The sequence below is a fragment of the Colletes gigas genome, unplaced genomic scaffold (assembly GCF_013123115.1).
Source record: "Colletes gigas isolate AHSC1104 unplaced genomic scaffold, ASM1312311v1 Colletes_gigas_Sc00006, whole genome shotgun sequence".
Taxonomy (NCBI): domain Eukaryota; kingdom Metazoa; phylum Arthropoda; class Insecta; order Hymenoptera; family Colletidae; genus Colletes; species Colletes gigas.
The window spans coordinates 2,693,376-2,719,173 of record NW_025106635.1 but is presented as its reverse complement, the minus strand read 5'-3'; the positions used below and the strand labels follow the sequence as shown (position 1 = coordinate 2,719,173).

The 25,798-nt window shown below is 38.9% G+C and overlaps 5 protein-coding genes and 1 long non-coding RNA gene across 11 annotated transcripts in view; 3 read left to right on the top strand and 3 right to left on the bottom strand.

Annotated features, from left to right (window-relative positions):
• Positions 1–58: 58 nt before the first annotated feature.
• Positions 59–2,313, top strand: LOC122395585 (protein CREG1). Its single transcript, XM_043393270.1, has 5 exons — positions 59–482; positions 1,278–1,432; positions 1,668–1,787; positions 1,890–1,971; positions 2,049–2,313. Exons 1-5 carry the CDS (start codon positions 182–184, stop codon positions 2,270–2,272), a joined length of 882 nt encoding a protein of 293 aa, XP_043249205.1. The 5' UTR covers positions 59–181; the 3' UTR covers positions 2,273–2,313.
• A 116-nt stretch (positions 2,314–2,429) lies between these two features.
• On the bottom strand, positions 2,430–5,392 carry LOC122395584 (conserved oligomeric Golgi complex subunit 3). Its single transcript, XM_043393269.1, has one exon. It carries the CDS (start codon positions 5,074–5,076, stop codon positions 2,671–2,673), a length of 2,406 nt encoding a protein of 801 aa, XP_043249204.1. The 5' UTR covers positions 5,077–5,392; the 3' UTR covers positions 2,430–2,670.
• Positions 5,393–8,364: 2,972 nt separating this feature from the next.
• LOC122395925 (chloride channel CLIC-like protein 1) lies at positions 8,365–12,601 on the bottom strand. 3 transcript variants are annotated; one of them, XM_043393855.1, is made up of 10 exons: positions 12,519–12,601; positions 11,043–11,304; positions 10,870–10,953; positions 10,612–10,744; positions 10,304–10,534; positions 10,067–10,213; positions 9,338–9,446; positions 9,102–9,260; positions 8,794–9,011; positions 8,365–8,686 (listed from the first exon to the last, which is right to left on the bottom strand). In XM_043393855.1, exons 2-10 carry the CDS (start codon positions 11,138–11,140, stop codon positions 8,504–8,506), a joined length of 1,362 nt encoding a protein of 453 aa, XP_043249790.1. In that variant the 5' UTR covers positions 11,141–11,304; positions 12,519–12,601; the 3' UTR covers positions 8,365–8,503. The 3 variants fall into 3 exon arrangements, with proteins under 3 accessions (XP_043249790.1, XP_043249789.1, XP_043249791.1); XM_043393854.1 differs by lacking the exon at positions 12,519–12,601 and having other exon boundaries at positions 11,043–11,453; XM_043393856.1 differs by lacking the exon at positions 12,519–12,601 and having other exon boundaries at positions 8,515–8,686; positions 8,847–9,011; positions 11,043–11,453.
• On the top strand, positions 10,106–14,419 carry LOC122395928. Its single transcript, XR_006259004.1, has 3 exons — positions 10,106–10,116; positions 12,246–12,251; positions 14,287–14,419. It is a non-coding gene; the product is annotated as an uncharacterized LOC122395928 (long non-coding RNA).
• LOC122395927 (upstream stimulatory factor 1-like) lies at positions 12,240–13,735 on the top strand. The gene is made up of 4 exons (XM_043393858.1): positions 12,240–12,351; positions 12,667–13,042; positions 13,102–13,254; positions 13,338–13,735. Exons 1-4 carry the CDS (start codon positions 12,314–12,316, stop codon positions 13,542–13,544), a joined length of 774 nt encoding a protein of 257 aa, XP_043249793.1. The 5' UTR covers positions 12,240–12,313; the 3' UTR covers positions 13,545–13,735.
• A 2,896-nt stretch (positions 14,420–17,315) lies between the features above and the next one.
• LOC122395924 overlaps positions 17,316–25,798 on the bottom strand; it is a 152,930-nt gene continuing 144,447 nt past the window's right edge. For 3 of the 4 annotated variants that reach the window (XM_043393850.1, XM_043393851.1, XM_043393849.1), the window contains exons 11-21: positions 24,857–25,252; positions 24,620–24,722; positions 23,872–24,060; positions 22,522–22,733; positions 20,234–20,334; positions 19,053–19,369; positions 18,606–18,977; positions 18,164–18,526; positions 17,877–18,090; positions 17,541–17,783; positions 17,316–17,458 (exon numbers count right to left, since the gene is read on the bottom strand). In XM_043393850.1, the coding sequence (XP_043249785.1) occupies positions 17,319–17,458; positions 17,541–17,783; positions 17,877–18,090; positions 18,164–18,526; positions 18,606–18,977; positions 19,053–19,369; positions 20,234–20,334; positions 22,522–22,733; positions 23,872–24,060; positions 24,620–24,722; positions 24,857–25,252 (2,650 nt within the window). In that variant the 3' untranslated portion in view covers positions 17,316–17,318. The remainder of the gene's footprint in view (positions 17,459–17,540; positions 17,784–17,876; positions 18,091–18,163; positions 18,527–18,605; positions 18,978–19,052; positions 19,370–20,233; positions 20,335–22,521; positions 22,734–23,871; positions 24,061–24,619; positions 24,723–24,856; positions 25,253–25,798) is intronic. The other variant, XM_043393853.1, reaches the window with a different exon arrangement.

The window sequence follows — 25,798 nt, the reverse complement described above, 5'->3', positions numbered from 1 at the left end:
ATATATTGACCTCGAGTCAGCAAGCTCAATCGTCATTGGAGCTTGTCATTTATTGTTTACGTGTGCGTTTCACAGATATGCGCCTATATAAAAGACGAGAAAACAAAATTCAAAAGTAAACCACAAGTGAACCAGTTAGAGACTGTTCGTCGTAGCGATTAAACATTTACCTTCAGAGCGAATGATCGTAGACACAAACCCAACCATGATTTGGCGAATTACTGTATTCGTCACTCTGTTGATTCTGACGATCGAAGCGAAAAAGCATTCGCAATATTGGGAGTCGCAAGAACAATGGCAAGAGTTCGAAGAATTTTTAAAGTGGAAGAAAATACGGGAGTTGCAAGAGCATCGCCCGCAAGAAATCAAACACGAGAAATGGCAACCTGAAAATTACGAAAAGAATCAACAAGTTCCGAGCGTTAACCCACCACCAGTCGATCAAGCTGCTCTAATGGCAAGATTCATCGTCAATCAGGCTGGTAAGAAAAATGCATTGATAAACATTGCTTGTAATTAGAATTATTATTGGGCATCGTGGTCAAATGGTTTAAACCGTTTAAAATTCCAGCCAGATTAGCATTGGAAATGAATTATAAATAACATAAAAAATACTCGTTTAAATTATAGAAGTAAAAAGGAGCATACACGAAATGCAAGCACGCGCATGTATACGTGTAGATACGAATAATATTTGCACTAATGCGTGTAAGTCTATACATGTGTACTCCTCTGAAATTAATATTAGATTCGTGCGCACAACTTTGGCTTTGCTCCAAATTTTCGATTTAAATGCAACGTGCTTCATTTCGTTCAATGGCTTCCGCCGGTTTTTCTTTTTTTTTATTAATTGGAAAAGCAAAATTAAAGTACTCGAATTGTATCATAGATTATCATCTAATCAAACACTGCCTGATACGCTTTATTTATTGTCTATTGCTAAAATTGAAATCTAATCATTCAAAGTTTAATTCTGAAGAGGAATATTGATAAGCTCGATAAACTAGAACAATGAATCTCACGTAACGAAACCTTCGAATGTGTAAATTAACTAATCGAATATTGATTGTCTTTGCGCAATAACAAAACGCAATCACCTTCCCTATGTTTAAACAAACAACAATTTATGTTTCTTCGGGTATTCCTTGAATTCCCTTGCTGTTATTATAAACATTGTTTCCTTTATTTCATAGTGTAAATTAAATTTGTCCTTTCCTCGTGCGGTAACGTTCAATCGCATTGTAAACTACTATCGTTATTTATTTTTTTTTGCTCAGATTGGGTATCCGTCGCGACAATAAGCACGCGGAAGGATATTGAGTCGTTTCCAACTGCGACCTTAGCTTCATTCAGTGATGGTCTTTTAGGAAATGGAACAGGTATTCCGTATCTTTATCTCACTCCTTTGGATTTCACGGCTCAAGATCTCGCCGTAAGTTCCACTATAATTGCATACTTGCACGATTTTAAATTCACAACTGCCTCGTACGAGATATTACCTTTGTTTGATAAGACAGTGAGTCATTTTATAGATCGGAACATCTTTTGTTCGGTCGATATTATTAAAATTAGTACTCATCTCTTATTCTCGTCTTACGCAATAAGACACTCGACACATATACTTTGAAAACTGGCACATCGACTCGATAATAATTTTTTAATCGTAGAAAGATAATCGAGCCACACTGTTAATGACATTGGCTCAAGGGGAATATTGTAAATCGAAACAATGGGACCCAATGGATCCTCGTTGCGCCAGAGTACTCTTGACCGGAAAAATCAAACCGGTCAGTGAATAAAAATTATTAATACTTTTTAATTCACGTTCGTCAACCTAATTAACGAAGATGCCCATAATAATTACACGTTATATATATTTTGTTTAATAGTTGAAGAATGACAGTACGGAACTTGAATTAGCCAAAAAAGTTTTCTTCGATCGTCATCCGAAGTTGGCTAATATGCCTCCAGGTAATTAGTGTCGATCAATAAGGAAAGTCATTGTACATATTGATTAAAAACTAATGGTGTATTTCATACTATTGCAGATCATCATTTCTATTTTGCCAAGCTAAAAATAATGACGATCGTGGTGTTAGATACTTTCGGTGGACCGAAATACGTCACCGTGAAAGATTACTTGCATCCACCAGTTGATAACGTTACCGAGGAATTCAATCGACATTTCCCTCTGGAATACTACGAAAGCAATTCTCAGGAAAAGTATTCGCCAACCTCTAATATGTTACATCCTGTAGTACGTACTGTATAAATTGTATAAAAATGTTAACTAATAAATTCTTAAACGTGTAACTTGAAACGGTCGAATATCGCGATTTTGTACATTTTTTAATTATCTGTAACATTGAAAATAACGATTAGTTAAGTATTACGATTAAATGATCGAAACATATACTTTACGAAATAATAGACATAATACAATTTATTACATTTAATATAATTTAATATATCCGATATGTACATTTGTATAGTACAAAAATTGCATGTTTTTAAAATACATTACAAAGAATTAAAATATTATATAGCACTTCTTAAATACAATACATTCAAACTGCTATGTATATATTTACTATTTATATACAGATTACAAATTGAGAAATAGTATTAATGTACAGCATTAAATTATACAAATTTTATAGTTCATTTTGGCTATGCTTTCTTTACAGTAGTCTGTGTATTTTTTCCGTGAACTAGACTGGATGAGCTCAATATTACAGAAATTTGTTCTGGCAATGGACAAGCAATTAACAGAAGTTCCTCTGCATTGTAATATTTACTCAATGTCTGATACAACTGCGTAAACGCAGCGCACACATTATTTTTTACTGGTCTGAATAAAATAAACTCCGTCTCCTTGTTAGATAGATACAGTTGCATCGACTGTTGGATCTCCGGGCATTTAAATTTAATTATCCTCAAAACCTCGTTAATCACAGTTGCAACATCTTGCGCGCTCCCGAGAGCGTGCTCTTGGGGTTTATCCGGAGTATTACTATTCAAGTATGATTTTTCTTTTTCCAGTAACTTTAGAACCGGATGTATCAACAAAAATGTCGCATGCTGTATAAGACGTTGACAAGTGTGTTTTAACTTATTATCCACTTGTTTCCTCGAGTCGATTAACTGTTCTTTCATTTGCGGCGCACCTTCTAATAAAAATTCCAACAATGCATTATTCGACAAAGTAAAAATTCTCGAACTTTTTTCGAACAAACCAAACGCTGCTGTCTTGACTTTAGAAAAGTCTAGACTATATTCCTTTATAGTGAAATCCACTTGAAACGGTGCGATTTGCTCGCGCAATATTAACAAATGTTTTATCTGGAAAAGTTCCGCGTCTAAAGGTGTTGCCCTCTTTTCAATCTCGTATTTTGCATTCTCTATACTTTGAACGCAAAGAGATATCGCTTCTTGACTTAGAGATTGAAATACAGACTTGTCCACGCATCTATACAATCTCGACAAACAAACTAAAGTTCTACGAACGGTAGGGTACCACATCCCGTGAAGATCCGCGGGTGAGTTACCCATATGTGTTTTCTGATAAATAGAGTCCATTATAATATGATTTCTGGATATAGGTTCCATAATATTATCATCCATCGACGATATAGATAGCTTTTTCATTTTCGTTTGACGATTCTCCTCTCGTATCGATTCCGCTATGTCTTCCATCATTTTTAATTTATCCGGGTACGCCAAATCGCCCGGCGATGGATTATAATTTAAAACATCGGACTGCAAATAAAGATGCGCGCGAAAAACGAGCCTCTCCTGTACATCGTGCAACAACTGCAAACAAATGTTCCCGAATCCTTCCAGGGGCTCGAAATTATTTTGAACATGTTCATCTAACATTTCAATTCTTAAAATACAGCAGATCTCAGCTAATGTTTCCAAATGATTAATATGAATAATAAATGGTCTAAGTGTATCGTATAAAGAAGTACATAAACTTTCAAGATATGCTGTTAATCCACCGGATGGCTTGGAGAAAAATTCATAAAATAATTTATACTCATCCATGGATGCATGCAGCAGCAATGCACATGAATTTCGTACCAAACTACAATGATCACCATTGTATTTCTCTTTTACAGACAATAGGGACTTTTGTACACTACTGCCTAATACTAGTCCTCTTTGACTCCAATAATATTGATGACACTCTGACAATAAACTATCATATTCTTGCCTCTTGTAAGATTTTACTTCTACTTGTTCGATGACTGGTTTAACTTTCGACAAAATGGTCTGAAATCTCCCATAAAAAAGGGCTAAAGCCGCATCTCCATTATCTTGGGAATTGTCGCTGTCTCTTAGATTTAAAATGCTTTCTGTGGTTTTACTAAATAGATTAAAGACATAATTTTGTATCATAGATATTGCCTTAGATTGACAATGTTTATATTTAATTAAGTAAGTATTGCTTTCTTTAAAGGAAGGATTACTTTGCACAAAATCAATATTTATATCAATTTTATCCAATATGTTAAAGAACATTTCGCTGTTCACCGATAGCGTAGGTGCCTCTAATTTTTCCATTGTCAAATCAATATCTTTGAAATACTTGATGTATTCTGTAATGTTTTCTATAGTAGAATTTAATTTCCTTTGATCGGAATCAAGCTGTTCACTGGCATTATAAAGAGAGGTAGTTTTATCAGAAACCTCTGAATATTGTTTATACAACATTGTAAAGTCCTCCAATGCCTCTTCTATTCGAAGGCAAAGTTCATGGCATTCAAGTCGTCTGGCTTCAAGTTCATTGAGATATAATATGTATTTTATATCTTTCCTGTCCATACACTTCTTTTCTAATGTGGTATAATGTTCCAACAGATCTTGATACCGTTCTATTTGTACAAAAATCTCGTTTTCTTCGTTCGTATACTCGGTATCACCTTGCTTTTCGGAATTAGGTGTACCCTCGGATAACAATTCCTCTTCCAAACTCGATAGACAATCTTTTTGACGATCGGTTAGCGGTGCCAGTGAATCTTCTGACAGACCCCATTTGGTTAAGTTATTCGGAACGTTTATCATTTTGGACATGATTTCTTGTCAGTGGAATCGAGTATCACGATATAGGTGCTTAGAAGAAAAGGAGTAGAATCGCGTGTATTACAAACATTCCGTTTTTTAATATAAAGTAAAAAATTCACTTCAAAAACTGACACCGCAGCAATTACGAATCAAAATCATGAAGTTAGAACAGTTACGTCAAGTTCCCTAGTACGACGTTACAGTATGTTCATCGACAAACATGAAATCACTGTGTTCAGAATATTGTGACGTAAGGACAAATTACTAGAATTATTAAATCCTTATCCACAGCTAACGCTGGTACCAGTTATTTTTTTCTTTCACGAGTTTAGAGTCGCATCAACGACAGGGTAGTGATGCCAGATTGAGCACCGGGTGCACTACTCACATTATGTCAGATCACGCGTACGTGAGCTCGTGGAGTTTCGGAGAGTCGACAAAGGCAAACTGACACACGCCCCCTTTCTCGATTCTCCGAAGCTGCCCGAATTATTTTCGGACCGCCTCGTTATTCCTATGTATGACCGTACATATGTATATCATTTCAGATATCACTTCTGCTACATCTGGCAACGTATAACCATTACTGCTGGCTTCTGCTGGCCTCTACTAACCTCTCCCAACATGTGCGGGCCTCTGCCTGCCTCTGCTGGCCCCTGCTGACCACTGCTGACCACACCTGATACTTCCGACATCGTGTAACGATTACTACTGGTTACTGCCAGCCTCTCCCAGCCTCTGTTGACCTCCCCTGACCTCCACTTATATTTCTGACGACGTATAACGATTACGACTGACTTCTGCCAACCTCCGCTGGCCTCCGCTGGCCTCCGCTGACCACCCCTGATGCTTCCGACAACGTATAACGATTACAACTTGCCACTGCTTGCCACTTTTTGCCTCCGCTGGCCTCTGCTGACCACTGCTGACCACTACCGACGCTTCCGACAACGTGTGACGATTACTACATGTTACTGCTTGCCCCTACTGACCCCTGCTGGCCCCTGCTGACCCCTACTGGCCCCTGCTGGCCTTTGTTAACAACTTCTGACAAGATATATATGTATTAAAACATTGTATAATGTAAATCTATGGCAATAAATGATATAATTACAAAGAATTCTATGTGTTCTCATCATCTTATACCTTTCTTTCCATTCCTCTTAGTTATAAGACCCCCTGAAACTCCTTGGTTTCCCTGAACCCACTAGGAAGTCCTTAAACACCTCGGAAGTCCTGAAAATCAGAACTTTGCTAAAAATTCAGCGTTTCCAAGAATTTTCGGCGTTTCCAAGAAATTTTCAATAAATTCCAAGACTTCCCAGCTGTTTCAGGGCTTTCCAGCTGTTTCAGGCCTTTCCAGCTGTTTCAGGACTTTCCAATTTTACGGGATTCCCAAAATTAAAAGTCGTTTCAGGGGTTTCCAGCTGTTTCAGGACTTTCCAATTTTTCGGGACTCCCAAAATTAAAGTCGTTTCAGGGGTTTCCAGCTGTTTCAGGACTTTCCAATTTTTCGGGATTCCCAAAATTAAAGTCGTTTCAGGGGTTTCCAGCTGATTCAGGAGTTTCCAGCTGTTTCAGGGCTTTCCAATTTTTCGGGATTCCCAAAATTAAAGTCGTTTCAGGGGTTTCCAGCTGTTTCAGGACTTTCCAATTTTTCGGGATTCCCAAAATTAAAGTCGTTTCAGGGGGCTCCAGCGGTTTCAGGACTTTCCAGCTGTTTCAGGGCTTTCCAATTTTTCGGGGGTTCCAAAATTAAAAGTCGTTTCAGGACTTTCCAGCTGTTTCAGGCTTTTCCATCTGTTTCAGGCCTTTCCCATTGTTTCAGGCCTTTTAATTTTTGATTTTGGCGGCAAGTACGAGAGCTGGAGACTTTGGAAATCCAATTCTAACCGGGAAAACGGTCTCTTAAAACTAAGGGAATGATTTGGAGAGGAAAAGAAAGGTAAAAATGATGAGAACACATAGAATTCTGTTAAATTATATCATTTATTGCCATAGATTTACATTATACAAGGCTTGAATACTTATACATCATGTCAGGAGTTGATAACGAAGGTCAGCAGTGGTCAGCAGTGGTCAGCAGTGGTCAGCAGGGGTCAGCAGGGACGAGCACACCCTGGCAGAGATCGACGGAGGTCAGCAGGTACCAGCAGTAGCAAGTAGTACTCGTTATACGTTGTCAGAAGGATCAGGAGTGGTCAGCAGCGGTCAGCAGAGACCAGCAGAGACGAGCAGAGACCAGCAGAGGTCAGCGGGTACCAGCAGTAGCAAGTAGTACTCGTTATACGTTATCAGAAGGATCAGGAGTGGTCAGCAGAGGTCAGCAGAGGCCAGCAGGGACAAGCATATGCTGACAGAGATCGGCATAGGCCAGCAGTAGCAAGTAGTAATCGTTATACGTTGTCAGAAGTATGAGGAGTGGTCATCAGTGGTCAGCAGAGGCCAGCATAGGTCAGCAGAGGCCTGCAGAGGCAGGCAGAGACTCGCACATGCTGGCAGTGGCGAGCAGAGGCCAGCAGAGACAAACAGTAGCCAGCAGTAATCGTTATACGTTGTCAGAAGTATGAGGAGTGATCATCAGTGGTCAGCAGAGGCCAGCAGAGACAAACAGTAGCCAGCAGTAATCGTTATACGTTGTCAGAAGTATCAGGATTGGTCAGCAGCGGTCAGTAGAGTCCAGCGGAGGCAGGCAGAAGTCATTAGTAATCGTTGTGCGTTGTCAGAAATATAAGTGGTGGCCAGCAGAGGCCAGCAGAAACCAGCAGAAGACAGTAGAGGCTGGGAGAGGTTGACAGTAGCCCGTAGTAATCGTTATACGTTGTCAGAAGTAACAGGAGTGGTCAGCAGAGGCCAGTAGGGCCCAGCATAGGCAGGCGGAAGTCATTAGTAATCGTATTGCATTGTCAGAAATATAAGCGGTGGTCAGCAGAGACCAGCAGAAGCGAGCAGAAGACAGTAGAGGCTGGGAGAGGTTGACAGTAGCCCGTAGTAATCGTTATACGTTGTCAGAAGTAACAGGAGTAGCGGTCAGCAGAGGCCAGCGGAGGACTGTAGGAAAATTCAGAAGTACATGTCGTATCGTATACATATCGTACTTATTACTATGTATAAGCTTCAGGTAAAAAGGGGTATAACTGGGTAGAACAGTTTTATTATAATAACTGGAGTATTTGTCTACATAAAGTGACTGCATTCTTGCTCACTTTAACGTCCGTTCAGTTTGTCTGTGATGCTTGCTACGTTAAGTTGAAGAAAGAATGTTTTGCGCACAGATCTATGTACTAAAAATATTTTAATTCGCAGTGATTTTAATACAAAACGTTGACTTATATTAAATATTTGTTAACATTACACACTTAATACTGTAACAACATATGTACATTGAGAAACACATTAACACGAGAGATCACGAGAGATCACGAAATATATAATATCAATTGTCCCCGCTTTCATTGATTCTCTTTGATTCATCTACATTAATCGTTTTGCACTCGAGATTTTTATCATCGGTTTTCGCGTTAGTATTTGTTATCGTATCTCCACCAGATAAGTCTTTTTTTGTTTCTTCAGTCTCCGATACATCTTTTATTGCCGGCACGTTGATGCCTGGAGGTACCTGAAACGTGGTTTACTTCTGTGTAATTAATATACACGTGCATAAATAAAAACGTGGTGTATGCTTTTGGAAACATTAATACAAAAATTTATGGGGCTATGTATTACCTGAAGAATTATTTGCACGGGTTCACGTTTTTCTACATTTTGTAATGAATTACCTGTTCTATCTCTTTTGTGAAAATTAATTCCGAATTTTAATAATGGCCCTAAACCTAGATTAATAGACGCGCCAGATAGACTAAGTGGCAATATTATTATAACCATACCAACAGCTGAATAGAGTATACATCTAACAATCCATGCATATGTCCACCAAAGATCAGCTGAAAGAAAAGGTAAATTATTGCGTATAATTGTACTGAAATGTACAATTGTACGCGTATAGATTTTCTAATCAATCTCTAGACAAATACCTGTGGCATTATTTATAAAACTAGACACAACAGTTCCCACATGCGTGAGTGGATGAAGAATAACAGTAGTAATAAAATGAGATAACGCAAGTGCAGGTGTAACTTTTAATTTTGGATTAGACATTGTCGCTTGGAAATATTTTTCACAATCTTCATTAGCTACAAAGAGATAATGCAAGATTAAGAAGGTTTTAAACCCGTTTAAAATATACTACACTTTGATATATAATATTTACGAAATATATATGAAGCAAATTTTTCCCACATGTTCATTTTAGTTGGCTGGCATGAAATTGGTATGTCTGCAAATTTCATTTGCTCTGCAGTAGACTTAATTTCAGCCTCCTGTTCAAAGCATACAATAAAAGTTTTCTCACAACTCTATACAATTATGCAACATTAGTTATTTGCCAGTTAATGCTAGTTAAGGCCGCGGTCATTTATGTGGGCATGGTTACTTCTCAGAATTCAACGGAGAAATTTTAATGGGGGATTCTAGAGGCCAAAATAAGGCGAAAATCAAGAATACCAATTTGTTGATGGAGGCTTTGTTAAAAAGTTATTAACATTCCAAGTTCCACTCGTACTGAATTTTTTTCTCGAAAATGCGCAGGATTTCGAGGGTATGTCTATTCACCAAAAATTATTGTAATTGACCCCCGCGACCGAAAATAATTTTTCCAGAACGATTTGAAATTTTTTTTTTCCGTCGAAAAAATTTCACACCTTCTCGAATTTTTTTCTCGAAAGTGGGTAGGATTTCGAGGGTATGTCTATCCACCAAAAATGATTGTAATTGACCCCTGCAATCGAAAATAATTTTTCCAGAACGATTAGAAATTTTTGAATTTAATTGTTAATAACTTTTTAACGAAGCCTCCATCAACAAATTGGGTATTCTTGATTTTCGTCTTATTTTAATCCCAGGGGTGGCCGAACACTTAAGTGGGCACTGCTGTACTTACCTGTAAAAGTTGCCACCAAGTCATCAAGAAACTCATTACAAATATGACTTGTATAATGATGAACATAGGAAATCCATGACCCTGTTTAATCATTCTAAATGTAAGACAAACCATTAACATTGCAAACACAATTAAAGCTCCATCAGGCTGAAATTTTCAAACCAATATAAATTTATCTATGCTTTGGTATAAACTATGTATTAGCAATGGGATAAAATGCATGGTAAACTTTATTACATTGTTTCGTATAACTTGTAGGATCATCTCAAACTTGTCAAGTAACACATTAAAGACATTTACACCTTCAGCCATGTAATTGTACGAAGATGGTTTTCTTATTATATTACTCATAATTTCATCAACCTCCCTCAAAGATACCTTTTGAATATCAAAATTTTGCAGCATTTTCATTTGGGAATGAGATACATCAATTTCCAATAATCCTACCAATGACACATCATCCTCCATCTATTTCCAATAAATAAAACAAATGTATGTCGATCTAATTAATTAATATATCTAATAGAATTATTGATGTCCATTACTTTTATGTTAATGTTTGATAGTAATAAATTAATAAGCCTCTTATAAAAAATTGCCTCTTGACCGCTGAAATTGTCAAATTGCTTAACATATTTGCAATCTTTCTCAATTTTATCATCTATGGGATCTTCCAACCTAGGACAATTTCATCTCTTACTTACTTAACAAATATATTTATAAAATCTATTCAATGCTGTGAATAGCATTTTCTCAAGAGCTCTTTGTCATTCTCACATAAACTACATATCTTTTATACATACACTTCTGCATCCGGTACTTCAATCATCTTCTTGTTTTGTCTGTCATAATAAAAGGAATGGGGGTCTAGTATTTTCTCCGAATTTCTGCAAAGGAACATGTTGATTATTAGTTTCTATGCGGCAACAAAAACATTTCGTCTACCTTCGATAATTCAATTTATCAGAACACTTACTTTGCACCTTCAAAATAGAATTCATCTTCGCAGCGAACAATCGAAATAACAGCGGAAACATTGATAATAATATAAATTAACCCCCACGACCATTTCATGTTGACACGATAACGTTCAAACGCAAGATTCTAAACAGGTTTCCATGCAATCTCTAAAAATACTAATGCCCTCACTTATTTCGTAACCTCTCTTCTAGTTTCCATTGCACACTTTATACTTATAAAGATCTATTGTATGCCCATACAATAAAAATCACGTGTCGCTAAATTAAAATGTATACTTTGAATTGAAATTTGTACAAGTGTACAAATAATACTAATACTAATATGTATGATGAGATCGAAACTGATAACCACCGTACAGATATGTATGGCGATAGTTATGCTTCTAAAGCGTATCTTAGTACATGAACTCGTGTTACGCGGGAAAACAATAAGCATAAATAGTTATAACTATTATAACTATATCTATTGTATCTATCACGCATACTTATGTATCAAATTTATTATGTTCATACATGAATTTATTAAAAAAACAATTCATTTTATATTGGGGATTCCCACAATTTTCGAATTTTATTATACAATAGATATTTAGAATTTTATGCCGTCATATTACATCTACACGATGAAAATGACGAATATAGTAATTAATCTTAATCACGTCGCAATTAAATTGCTTTAGAAAGGTTTCCCAAAATGTTTCCAGCCTAGATACTTTTGAAACTTTAATATTGTATAACATGAAACTACAAAATATGTAATTAAATTTTTAATAAATATATTAACTTCATGCAAATTTGCAGCAGCTTGTTATTATATATTTAAACTATTTTGCAAACTAACAAAGCTGTTGCCTAGGTACCATATTTAAGTACATATATGTAACATTTACTTGTTATATCTGCACTGTAAATCTTATAATTTTATTTTAAATTTACGTAATAATATATGTATATAGTCTTTGTTCTAAAGATATATATATACATTTTGTAAGAAAAACTGAAACAATACTTTGACTATTAATTCACATATATTTTTCGAATAATAAAACAAATATGTTTAAATAAAGCGTTTTTTTCACTTTTTACAACCGTATACTTAATTAAGTTGTCCATGGAACGTATTACTTTTAAAAAATCTTGTGGTTTATATACTTCCTCGTACCTATTATGTATCATGGGCTTATCTACAGTGATGCAAGTGTAATGTACTTTTGTGTATACGTAGTTATAAACCAGGAAACGAAATAAACTTATTTCGTAAATTAAAATGGAAGTTTTAAATCATTTCGACCACATCGATGAGAGGTATTAATTTTGTTTCCTTTAACAATTACAAGAAACGCTTTTCTACAATGCGTAAAAATAGGAGTTAGGATGACGATAATTTAACAAATAGCATTGGTTATAGAATTTCTCTTCTCAGTCTCGCCAAATTTTTAAGAAAGTTTATGAAATTAAACGTGTGCACTTACGTACGTATGTGCTTCTAATCTCTGCAGAAATAGCGAAGCACTTGTTTAGTTCGAAATGGAGGTTATGGCGTAGTTTAATTATTATTTAAGAGAACAGCCACTAATTAAATCTGGTTTCGAGCGTTCGTTATTGTTCACTACTTTTTAGTGTGGATGAGAATACAATTAGCAATGACAACGTCGGCGTCGTTTTGGAGGAAGCAGAAATAATAGATTGTGACACAGAAATAGAAACTGTCACAGATGATAATATACAGTATCAATTATGCGAGGTGAACAGAAATGATAATGCAGTTGCATATCGTGTGGTACAAGTCGGCGATGCCCATGCAAACAATACTGAATTATCATTAGCTGCACCTATGAATAATACTGTCCAAGTTCTGACATCACCTATAAACGGCCAATTCTATGTACTGAGCAATGGCAACGAAGTAGTAGCTACAGAATCTACAAGAGCAGTTGCACCGCGCGTTAAACTCCAACTAGACAATCCACAAAACATTCTTACTACTATTAAAAAGGTAATACTTTCATTGCGCACAGCTGGCAAGAACTTTTTAATAATAATATTTTTATTTAGAGGGATGAAAGAAGAAGGGTAACGCATAATGAAGTTGAAAGACGCCGTAGGGATAAAATCAATAACTGGATTTCAAAGTTAGGAAAGCTTCTACCAGATTGTGACCAAAATACAACAGGGGATGGTGACGTGAAAACAAATTTTGAATTGCAGGTAAACTATTTTCTATCCCAAAAATAAACATGTCTGTTAATTGTTTCTGCAGTATTTTTAATCCATGAAAATATTGTCTGCAGAGCAAAGGAGGAATTTTAGCAAGGGCATGTGAGTATATCACAGAATTAAGAGACGTACAAGAGAGTTTCTCGCAAAGTTTAGATGAGAATGCTCAGCTGGCAGAAGAAGCTCAAACTTTAAGACACGTAGTGAATCAATTAAGAAAAGAAAATTCTGAACTGAAGGCTCAGATATCAAAGGGTACAACATACATATTGGGTACTTAATTTTTATAAACATGCAATAAAGAATAGTAGCTGTGAATAATTTTTTTTTTTTTTTGAATCTTTTTCCATAGTACAATTTTTTTTTCAAAGCATTGCAACATATATCTTTAAATTGTACACGTGCAATTCGATATCGGCAAAGACATTCGTGATTCAGTGCAATAAAGTAATAATAATGTAGTAATTATAAAATGTTTATTTACATATATTTAACTGAGTATATATTTATATTTCGAAAACAATTGTAAACATATTACGTAATTTCAACTGTACATATCATAAACAATAATTATTTATAACGTGAACAATCGAGCAAAGAGAGTAATTTATTATTAAATCATTAAATTAGATATACAAATATACAAAACGTTGCGCTATTTAATCCGGTAATTAATCTTTATCCAAAAGTTATATGTCATTTAATTTTAATGTTGCTTAGTATTTAGGTTGCGTTGAAGTTCTTGCTAACAAACAGTTCTACAATATTTACACTTATAAAGTACAATACCTAGCTATTTACACGAAACCAAACGATACATATCGTATCAATCGTTTTAATTCAATGTTTTCCCGTACGACACCCGCGACCGATCGACCGGAAATGGATACCAGACACTTAATTTTAGGTTGGGGAATTAAACAGCTCCCAAGATATTAATAAAGAAATGTTGGGAATTAATATGCAAACATATCTTCGTTGTGTAGTAGCCCTCGAGTCGTCGTCGATCAGATTCTCGCTAAGATGTTACTATTCTCATCCACACTAATGATCTATAGTGTCCCAAACAAGTAATAGCCGAACCTAATCTAGTATCTCGGAAACTATTACATTCTCGAAGCTAAAATTTTGTATCTAGTATTCATTTCCCCTCCCATCTAGCCATATCAAGTTTCCCGTCGATCGACAGCGGATGCTGTTCGGAAGAATAGCTTTTTAACTCGTTAGCGTAGAATGTGCATGCATATCTGTGATGTACAGTTATCAATCGTCAATATGCACATACAGCTACCAGTATCAAATACAAGAGAAAGTATATACGTTTACATATATATATATATATATATATATATAAAATATATATATGCAACAGCCTAAACTGTTATTACTGTAACGCCTAGGAATATTATTGCTTTGAAGCACATTATTTCGACATTTGTGCAAGATCTGTTTCGATATATCCCAGAGTAATGGAACAAATTCTTTAACCTGATATTATAAAATCAATAAATATCAAATTATTCGTTATATATTTACCAACATATGAATCCTCGTCAAGATATGTTGAGTACGGCGAATACAAAGGACATTGTATTTAAACATTGTTTAAATTTTTTTCTTCTTCTAACAATAGGTATATTGTATTTACATTTGTAATATTACTCCGGTAATTAACAGAAGTTTTATTTGTATGCTGGTGTAGGTGGAACTCGAATGAATGAAATGTTCCGAGTGCGTAGTATCCAGTATTATCGGTTCAGCATTTACAATTAACACGAGATAACCTGTTTCTTACGTTTAGTTACATTGGCCATTAAACTTGCTCTTACGATAGTAATGCTTACGGAGAGATTGCATTCGAACAAATAAGTTTGTTCTATAAAAATAACTCTCGAACGAGTTAGGTCCAGCAACAAATGTTTCGCTCCTAATCTACACATCAATGGGTTAATGATCTCTGTACAGTCGAGTAGGAATCTTGCTCCTCCATTTTGTCATCATATTGTCCTCGTCCTATAGTAAATACAACGCCAGAAAATAAGCAAAAATATACTTCTGTGTATTGTTTTTCCCTTCGCAAAAATTTCTTCTATTAAATTACGTTTTGAAGATAGAGAAAGATAATAAAAAAAAAGGTCCGCCGATACAAAATAACGATTACCTTTGTTTTTTTTTTGTTTTTTTTTTTACAAACATACTTCGAAAAGTGTTTGTACGTCGAGCTTGACGAAAAAACGAACGAAGACGTGTATAGTAAACACATTGGCAGTGTTGAAAACTTTCACAATCGGTAGATCAGTTTTTTGAAACGTTAATTTAATCATCCGTGATAAATAATTACACAGACAATGTCTACAATTTGTTTACCTTTTACGTTTACATACAAAACACAGAGACTTTTGCTGGCTGACTGGCTCTCGTTACGATATTCTCGTAACATTTTTCTGTACAAGAGTAGAAAAACTTGAAAGATACCTGCGGGGGGGTGGGGTGTTATTTTAGACACTGCTCCAGCAGCAGTAGAAAAGGAGGCTTGATATGCGAGTATTTACACGTTTACTGATAACTGTATCGTTAATACTGTCTCTCTCTCTCTCTGCCACGACGTAGAAATATAATTTTCCTCGTCTTTTTACCAAATTTAAAATCTCCGTACAAACTACCGATGAGTATTTACGATTACTGCTTCGGGGCGAAGTAACGATAATTTTTTTAGGCAGTAAAAGGGTGATCGCGTGACATTTTATTCGAGATTCTTTCCTACAAATGTGTGCTATGATACGTTTCTCTTCACTGAGAGAGAAGTCCCCAGGATAACGCTATTAGTCGTTACATTATTTTAGTGTGCGTTCTAGACTATCTAGATTATCGAACAGAGGAGTACATTCGAAAGATCTTCCGACCTGTAACTACCGTCGTCTACAGCAAAAATTTGGTTATAGTTCGATCACACTTTTCTCTCAGTGGTACCATCGTACCGATTCTCGTTTAGATATCCAGAGAAACAAGTATTTCTCTCGTCAGTCTTTCGATTACCATAAAAAATGTATGGCCGTTGCTAATCCGTTCATTGATCACAACACTCATTCAAGCGGCTGAATAACACTAAAAGTTTTATCACTGTTCTGTATATGAGTGCGTGATAAGAGTGACTAGTACTTTCTCTTTAGTACTCGAAAGCTCGCTAGCGGCTTTATACATGTATCATCTACGTCTAATAATAAGTGTATTTATTTCTCCTCCGGTTTATGCAATATTTTTTTTTTTTCACTCAGCTCTTATACTTTCTAACGATACTTTTTTCTTTGCCTATCGTCGCTACGACTTTTCCTGTTCCCTATGTTTTACACTTTTTTGCTCGTCTTCCGTTTTCGTATTCTCGTCGTCCTAAACATTTTGTGTAAGCGTAGCTTGTGCGCGTATTCTCCTTTAGATAAATTTCATTAACTTTAATCAACGTTACTTCCTGCGGGTTGAATTCATTTTTATTTCGAACAAACAACGTTTATTATTTACTAGAGAAATCTAAGCGATAATACCTTGTCACTCCGTACAGTGATCATCGCGATTGCAAGACGATAGAGTGTTCGTTTTAATGTAAAATCTTTCCACGAGGCAGTGAAATAAATATCGTTAATGATACGGACTTACAATCCTCTTCCGTTAAACCGTATACCTTTTTAAATTAAATCTGAATACTATAACTGGACTGATGAAGATTGTAGCGTTCTGCTACCCCGTCAACGGCACGCATCGACGCCATTCGATCGATCGTAAAATGAAATTTAACGATTATATAGATTGATTACCTTCGTTCCATACATGTGACAAGCGCTTACGATCGTTTGCATTCCCAACGGATGAGAACGAGTGCGACCTTCGATTTCCGTGTAACCGTAAGATCGAAACAACGAAGGGAGATCGATCGATTCATTGCTACATTTCTCTCTCAAACGTTAAGTAACGGACATTTAAGTTATGGTCGTGAAGCAACCGATTAAGCGCTTCTCATCAGAGTTTTACAAGTCAATGTATGGCACGAAGGTAGGCCTGTCTCAGGACGGTTGAGGTCGAGTACTTTTTTTGCTGCTACCAAACGTGAACCAAGTACCAACTTTACGTCCTAACGAGTTCGTCGCCCCCTGTCCGACCATAGTGGGCATGTCGTACGTCGATTCTCTTTTATACGCTTTGTCTGCAATTTAATCACAACATGATCCGTTGGTTTCTAAGATATTGCTTTTCTTTATGACCAGAACAATAACTATTTTACATACTGCGTGGCTTGATCGGCGGTCTGTTCTGCTGCCTTGTCGCCGCGAGCCTGGCTAATTGTCTGGCCGCAGCTGGAAACTCCAATCCGTCGTTTCTATCCTGAGCGACCAGCCTCCGTTCCTCCGCCATGGCTGCCAACCATCGACGCTTCTCTTCCGCCGTGCGGCAGCAAAATAGCAACCACTTGTCCCGAACGCAACTGTACACTTTCAGACAGTGTCTCACCGTCACCCCCAACTGATGATCTGCGAACAAACCAACATGCACTTCGTAGACACGATCACGATAAAACGATTAAGAATTTAGCATTAAGCGATTAGCGCTTCCGTACGAATTACCTTTACCGTCAGGCACGTCGATCACTTCGCTCGTGTCCAGATAAATCCGACCTTTATACACGTACGTGTTTCGCTTTAAGATATCCTTTTTACAATAAACCAGTTGATGGTCGAACAGAAAAAGGGTGATGTTGTTTGTCCACATGCCGGTGGTGACTCTCATCGCCTCACCCTGGTAAATTAACTGCGACGAAACTTCTATGAGATCCTCACCCTGTAAATATCAATAAAAGATAATTATTAAAAAATTGAAAGCCCATTTATTCTTTTCGAATATAAATACCTACCTCCCATCCTTCAACCCTTAACTGCCACGAAGCTAACTTCTCGAGGCTCTCCATTCGTCTCTTTCGTTCGTTGATTAAAACCGCGACGCCTCGCATCGCTTCCAGAGCTTCCTGAATCTTATGATAATCCGGGTGATCGACCTTCGTGTATTTCAACAACTCCGCCAACTGTAGCGGATATTTACATATTCGTTGCACAGGCGTTAACAAATACCCGTCCAAAGGGATCTCTATCAAACCCCTCATCAGTCTACACGCTTCGAAAAATTTGCTGTAACGATTATGCTGATAAAGTTCTTGCAACGTGGCGGTGGCCATCGGATGGCTGTTGCAGTATTCCGAGTACATACGAAATCCCGCCCTCTGAAAACGATTTCAACGACATCAAGTACATGCTATCGCGATTGTTACACCGTGACACGTTATACTTAAGCTTTCTTACATGATTGAGAAAACATTCGCCGACGCAACTCTTGTACGGAGCGTTCCAGTCGATGCTGGACTCGAGATCCTTGAGGAACTCGGACTGGAAGTCCAGCAGCTCCTCGAGATTGATAAAAATCGTTTCTATCTGTTCCTCGTTGAACATGTCAGCGCGTCGTCGACATTCGGCCACGTATCCTTCAGCTACGTCTCTCAATATTTTAACGAAATCTCGCTCGGTCTGGACCAGTTCCCGAACCACGCTCGCCCTGACTTGCTCGTTCGACAACAGCGAAACGCTGGTGCGTCTTCTCAGTTGGGTGGTGGACGTGCCCCCGGAAGCCATTGCAGCCAAACAATCCTCGACGGTGTCTTCTTGGCTCACGCGTAACTGGACAAACATAGTTCATTTGTACAATCACAACGTCGAACGGTCGCGTATCCTCGAGAATAATCGGTGTTATACCCTGACAAATGCAGCCGGGAACCAGCCATGCTCTCCTCTACAGTTACCCCACCACCAGTCCTTGTCCAGGTTGTCCAGGACCTCGATCACGTCGCCAGCGCGAAACGCCAGCTCCTCTGGTTCCATCGCCACGTGGTCCCAAACAGCCTCGGCCAAGATCACCACCTCTTCGTCCATCGTCTGCTCGAAGGACTTCTTCCTGTCCGTCAAGGAGGCGATGGAGGATTCGGAGTCGGACATCATCTCGTCGTCGGACGTTCCGCCTCTCCCGTCCTGTTCGTCCTCGGACAGGACGTTCCCACCGGGCAACCTCGCACCTACGTCCGAAACAAACGAGCCGCCTTTATCGCGGGAACGGAGCAACAAGATCGTAGTTCGATGATCTCTCTTTCTACTTTTTCAGTCCTTGGGCTGTACCGTGTTTCGTTCTCGCGTGTTTCGTTTTTGTTCGGAGCAGCCTTAGACTTTTAATTCGCAATACGAGAAAGCAGTCACATATTCGAAAAATCATCCTGCTGCAGCTATCCATCGTGGGGTGTTGGCAGCGAAAGATTAAAAAATGTCGTTTATGATGTTTGACGGGGAGGGTCGACTAATCCAATCGTGAAGCCTCGCGAAACGATCAAGTTTCATGAGATTGCGAGAGACGTATATCTTCGATCGTACGTAGAAATGTTTCGCGAAGCTCCCTGAGAGCAATTAGTCTCTACTGCAGCTTGCAAACAAAAGCGTATTCACAGGAAGCAGTCCTTACAGAATGAAGATATCAACACGTTTAATACAGGAGTGTTCCGCATTCCTTACTCTTAAGAAACTCTTTCTCACAAGGTGCGTTCCGTTACAATGGTGAAATGCTTTAAGATCGTTACAAGGGTGCATGCTGATTCAGAGCACTCTCGGAGGTTGTGTCTAGAGAGAGACTGGATACCATTTGGAGTGGAAAGTGTGCACTAATCTTCGTCAACGGGTTTGCTACCGGTGGTGAGCCTTTCGTGCCGAGCGAACGAGCAACGTGTTGGAAAACTGACCACTCGCTTTGCAATAATAACAAACGAAACGCTCCGAGAGTCTGGCGGAGTTGCTCGTTCGCTTGGGCGGAAAGCAAGGAAGATGTCTACGTTAGAACTCTGATAGCACAAGTCGAGGAATCCGACTCCAAAATTGACGAGTGTTAGATTTACCTGCAGTTTTGGTGCGCATCAAGGGTGATAGCTGATTGATACCCAGTGGTTGGCTAAGTGAACGCCTCAAATTTGTCCGAAAACTCCTCCCTTTCGCGTTACTGGGACCAGAATAAAATCGCTATTAATTTTCTCCTTTAATCGCACATGGTCGGATAGAGGATCAACAAGCTTGTGTTTACGTAGAAGCATCGATACAACATTCAGCAACGAATTACAATAGGTAAGTATATATACACACGACAAGGTATACGCGTGTATACAGAGTGGTTCTGTAAATTGGCCTACCTCAATCGCTCATTTTCTTATCCTTGTTTTTACATTTAATTCTACTAGATGACCCGCTATAAGTGACGCAACCGTAGGTTACTCTACGTATGAATATCATATCATAGACGAGGTACACGAATAGACCTTACATCTGATGTATTTTTCAGGTTCCATTACCATTTTCTGCACCTACTCGAATTTTTTTCTCGAAAGTTTGTACGAATTTAGGGGTATATCCGTTCACAAAAAATGATTGTAATTGACCCGTGCAACTAAAAATAATTTTTTTGGAACGATTTGAAATTTTTTAATTTCGCCGAAAAATTTCACAGTTTCTCGAATTTTTTTCTCGAAAATGCGTAGGAATTCAGGGGTATGTCTGTTCACAAAAAATGATTGCAATTGACCCGTGCGACTAAAAATAATTTTTTTAGAACGATTTGAAATTTTTGAATTTCGCTGAAAAATTTCAACGCCTACTCGAATTTTTTTCTCGAAAATGCGTAGGATTTCGGGGGTATGTATATTCACAAAAAGTAATTGTAATTAGCCCCTGTAACTAAATATAATTTTTTCAAAATGATTGGACCGAATGTCCATAAGGTGTAAGGTCTGCTCGCATAACTCGTCTGTGATTATACTATCGTTATCTTACATACGTTCAGGAGGAAAGAAAGAGAAAAATAATTGTTGTTCGTAGAATTTTGAACGTAGAATCGCCTCCAGTCTCGGTTGCAGTACTCATCGCGGTGCACCCTGTATATTATTTTCGTATTTGTTAAAATAAATTGCTGTCAAACATGTTAACGACAGCTACTAACTACTCTAACAACTTCCATACATCTAAGTTAGTCTTTGTAACTTGCAATTAATCCTCTAAGCAGCACTGAAATTGTTAGTTAAAAAGAGGACGTTCCTAAGTGAGAGTTTAATAATCTCGAATATCTCTGTTCGTGTACAATGTGGTCTAAGGCTACGTGGTTCGAGACTTCGTATGCAGAATAAACAAGTATAACAAAAATTGATTAGGCTTGTAGAAAAAGATATGTGAATTTCTCTTACGGCGGTTTTGCTCGTCGATACGAAAGAACCACTCCGTACATTGTTACGCGTGGCAGACCAACTTGTTTTACGAGGAAAAATTAAAAGAAGGTGGTTTGTTATAATACCCGTCTACCTACCACTATTCTCCCTCGATTTACTGGAAAGGTTCGAGAATAAAGAATTTAAATTTCCTTCAAGGACAGTATTCAAGGAGTTATTTTGATGATTGTCTAATGTCGTGCTATGATTCGTTTCTGGTCGAACGAAAATAAAGAAAGGAACAGCGAGCCATTCGTATAACGCCCGTTCGAGAACAGATAATTATTTTGTACGCCAAGAAAGAGTAAGCTACGATCACGAGAAAGCACCTAGTGATCTGTCCATCGTTTACTCGTCGAAATATTCCACGAGAAACCCAAATTATGTGCACAGTGTTCCACATACATATGTCTCCCTACGAATTTACCAAAATATTCTGTGACTAACACAAATGCTATATTGTAGAACTGCTGTGGAAATAAAATTCGATAATACTCTTATCGCTGTACGGGGCAAGAATAGCTAAATGATATTTACGTTATCCTATGATACAAAGTATATTTTGAAACGGTCCAAGGCGACCGCAAATTGTACGCTTCGACAGTTATTTATTTACATGGAGCAACAGTCATCAAAAATTCCAAAAGTAACGCATTGATTATGATAAAACTCTTGTTTTATTTTTAGTCACAGAATATTAAGAATCGCAGAGAGACCTATGGGGCACTCGATATATGTAAGGGTAATGTTTTCTTTAATTGTAATAGAAATGTTAAGTATTCGCGGTACGGATCGTGAATTCTGGGTCGCTCCAAGTTTTCAGTTTTCAGTTTTCTCGTCGTAGGGGAGCTGTTGCTCGCAGATGGCGAAAAGTCAATGAGGCATTTGCGATAAGGGTGCGAGAGCACGGGATGGATCACGGTCGTTAAACGCACCTTCTCAGCGTAACGATGTCATGGGAGGAGTGCCTCGGACTGAGCCTGGGAGGCCTCGTCTTAATAGGCGAAGGAGTCGAGAGCATCCTGCGGTAATTGTGCGCGTGGCTGTAACCAGACCTCGTGTCCCACTGTAGTAACCTCTGACCTCCTAAATCGCTGTTCGTTCTTCTTACATGCTGGTGCCTCGACGTTCGACTCTGCAGATCCGCCTGAAAAGTATTACATCCACCGTTAAGCGTCTACGTTCCCGTACATTTCCGTTCGAAGCGAGTACGCGGGGCTCCTTTGGGCGTGACGCCAGGCCAGTTCTCCAGAAGATTGCTCGATCAGCGAGCTGGTGAATATACTATTCCCCACATCGGTTTAGAAACACGTTTAGAGAAACTCGGTTAACGCAAGAAACAGCCAGAGATCGTAACGGTGATCGTAGATCAGAATTCACTCACTGTTCGAGAGTCCATGACTGTTTGCTAGCCGACGAGCAGCATCCTCTCGCTTCTCTCAGATTACTTTTATCGCTCTCGAAAAATACTCGACTTTTTTTAATACTTTCTTCGAAAAGGAGATCTCCGTTCGGTCGCGTGGATCGAAATAAATAAACCGACAACGAGCGTACGACGTATAAACCGATGTACGATTTGACTTTCGTGCACGATTCCATAAATCGTGCCCGGTCGGGCGCGCAACTCGATATCAACTAACCAGGACCCCGTTTCCTCTCCTCGTATCCTGGCTAACGCGATATATTCCCTCGTCGCCTATCAGAGACGGCCAGTGATCTGCACCAGCGTGGCTAAACCGTATACAAACGTGAGTAATGCGAGTTATTGTGCCGAAGGAAACAGTCATACGTGCGGCCCGATAATGAATACAAATGTGTGACGCTCATAATAGCAAATATAAATCATCAGCGAGAGAGGAAGTAACACTGGGACGCGAATAAAAAGACACGCTTCCGAACTGTTGATAATTTATATTTGCACGACCGAAGATCCTTGATCCTTCTTAACTTCCTCAGTCCTGGATCATTTTACGTTCGTTATATTCTGTATTAAAAAAATAATTGCAAAGCTCGCGTGTGTGATAACGTGCAGCAGGCTTGAGGAGGTTAATAAACCCAAAATGATCGTTGCCCTTTTGTGATAAATTAGTTTTCGTTAACCCATCGACGGGAAAGTATTTTGCATCGATGAGAATTGGTGATTTTCTTTTAAGGTGCACGCAAAGTACTTTCCCCTGTGTGTTGCGTATAATTGACGATGTTAAGTACAGATGAAGCGACGAAGTTGTTTAAGCGACTGATGTTACTGATTTTTATTGACCATTAATACGAACGACAGTCTTTACCTTAAACTTGTCGATCAGTATCTGGTTGATGAGCTCGGACTGGGGCCGTGATTTGTCGGCGACTCGCCTACGAAGGGCTGGAGGACTATCCGTCTCGTCCTGGACATCCGTGTCGTGGGACTCGGAGCTATCACCACCCCCCATCATTCCACCACCACTGCCCCCAGTCAATGCTCCACCAGATACCATCTGTATCGTTCATAATTTATTTCATTATTCGCACTTCTTTTTGGCGGTGTCCATCGCGCTTTGCAGGACAATTACCGACGATCCGACTCGAAACAAAAGATATAGGCTGCCCAAGGTCACCGAACCCCAACCTTTATAAAAAGAAATCTTTCCCCATACTAGAAACACGTTACGTTGTAAATATTATTTAGAAAAGCACGAGAAGTTTACGAACTTTCCCGAGGAAACAGAAAGCACTTAGTTCGATCACTTTGTCGAACGTGTCTCCTCTATCGATCAATTACTTAGTCGACTTGGATACCGTTTCGTGAAAAACAGCAATCTTCTGTTATTAAGCGATGGTTTGTATAATAATTTATTTGAGTAAAAATAGTGACGTAGGGAGGAGTGACCCCGAGCGAACAAATCTTTCTGCCTCGACTATCGGTATAGCGTCTTGACAGTTAAATAACAACTTCCATTCCATTTCTTCCCTCTCGTTTTCCGTCCAACGAAATCGGAGACTCAGAGCTGAAGTACAAATACATTTCGTTTAATATTAAATTTGTCGCTACCTTACCTCGATCTGTATTCCACTGTCTCCGCTGTTGCATTTTGCATTCCTGGCAGCTTTGCTGCCCTTTTTCCTCTCCTTGCTGCTTCTCCATACAAGGGGACCAAATCTACGGGAGAAGAACACAACTTCAATACGATCGTATCGTCGAGAGACATCGACCGCAGTACTGACCCGCGATTTGCACGAATTTGAATTAGGGATGCTTGCAAAAAAAAAGTAACGAAAATCTGTGTTACTGACCGAAATTTCTGGTCGTTGGCGGTGTCCTCTTTGTGTTGAGGGGTTTGTTCGGACACAATTGGCGGCTCGCGTTCCTCTTCTTCGTCCAGGGGTCCGGATCCGTCGTTATCTTCCACCGGGCACTCGCTCTCGGTGCTCTCTTTGCTGCCCTTTTTGTGAAACCTCAAGGAGAAGCTCTTCCTGAATTTCTGTAGAACGCTTTCTTGTTGGCTCTGCGTGCTCGAACGGGGAGGATTCTGGGTCCCGGAAGTGGTCACGATATTGGCACTCAAGTTAGAGGACTGCTCTTGTAGACGCGAATGGGAGACCAAGGGAATTGTCGCCTCCGCCAAAGGATGCTCGGTTGTTACGTGACCGGTTGTACCCTCATCCTCTTCGTCCCCCGACCACTGTCGACTGCGCATACAAACACGAACGAATATTACTATCGTTATTTTACACCCTACTAATCCTACAATCTCAACGAATCGCTGAAAAATCGTCGATCACGCGATCGAACCGAGGAAACTCTCTGCTGATTGGAAACTATCGATTCGATCCGTTCGTTTAATCGATGAGTCATTGTGATCGCGAGTGGAAAATAATTTACGGGGCCGCGAGAAAATTTAACACCGTTTCTTCCCGCTGCGAGCCCGCTGGAGACGCGCCGTAAAATTGATAGATCACGATGGTGGTACGCGGAGAGCGCGTCCGCTGGTTCGCCGCGTGGCAATTTATGTAGCTGGACACCGTGGTGCAGCAGCTGACGAAGTGACTGTCCGAAGCTGCATAACGGAAGAAACACCGTCACGGAACAGCCACTGCGCCACACAGCCTTTCAGAACGGAAATCGCGGTCTAAAGCGAATATTTCGAAAGCGTTCATTAGAATTTCTCGAACTCTGATTGCATCGCGTTCCTGCTACGATCGTTACTCGTTTCATTTAACGATTGTGTATGCCTT

Coding starts and splice junctions, on each gene's coding strand:
- LOC122395585 (XM_043393270.1), top strand. CDS start 182: ATGATCGTAGACACAAACCCAACCATGATTTGGCGAATTACTGTATTC. Junction 483..1,277: donor ATTCATCGTCAATCAGGCTG/GTAAGAAAAATG, acceptor TTTTTTGCTCAG/ATTGGGTATCCGTCGCGACA. Junction 1,972..2,048: donor GTTGGCTAATATGCCTCCAG/GTAATTAGTGTC, acceptor ATACTATTGCAG/ATCATCATTTCTATTTTGCC.
- LOC122395584 (XM_043393269.1), bottom strand. CDS start 5,076: ATGTCCAAAATGATAAACGTTCCGAATAACTTAACCAAATGGGGTCTG.
- LOC122395925 (XM_043393855.1), bottom strand. CDS start 11,140: ATGAAATGGTCGTGGGGGTTAATTTATATTATTATCAATGTTTCCGCT. Junction 10,745..10,869: donor GAAGTACCGGATGCAGAAGT/GTATGTATAAAA, acceptor AAATTGTCCTAG/GTTGGAAGATCCCATAGATG. Junction 8,687..8,793: donor CCGTGCAAATAATTCTTCAG/GTAATACATAGC, acceptor ACCACGTTTCAG/GTACCTCCAGGCATCAACGT.
- LOC122395927 (XM_043393858.1), top strand. CDS start 12,314: ATGGAAGTTTTAAATCATTTCGACCACATCGATGAGAG. Junction 12,352..12,666: donor TTCGACCACATCGATGAGAG/GTATTAATTTTG, acceptor ACTACTTTTTAG/TGTGGATGAGAATACAATTA. Junction 13,255..13,337: donor AAACAAATTTTGAATTGCAG/GTAAACTATTTT, acceptor TATTGTCTGCAG/AGCAAAGGAGGAATTTTAGC.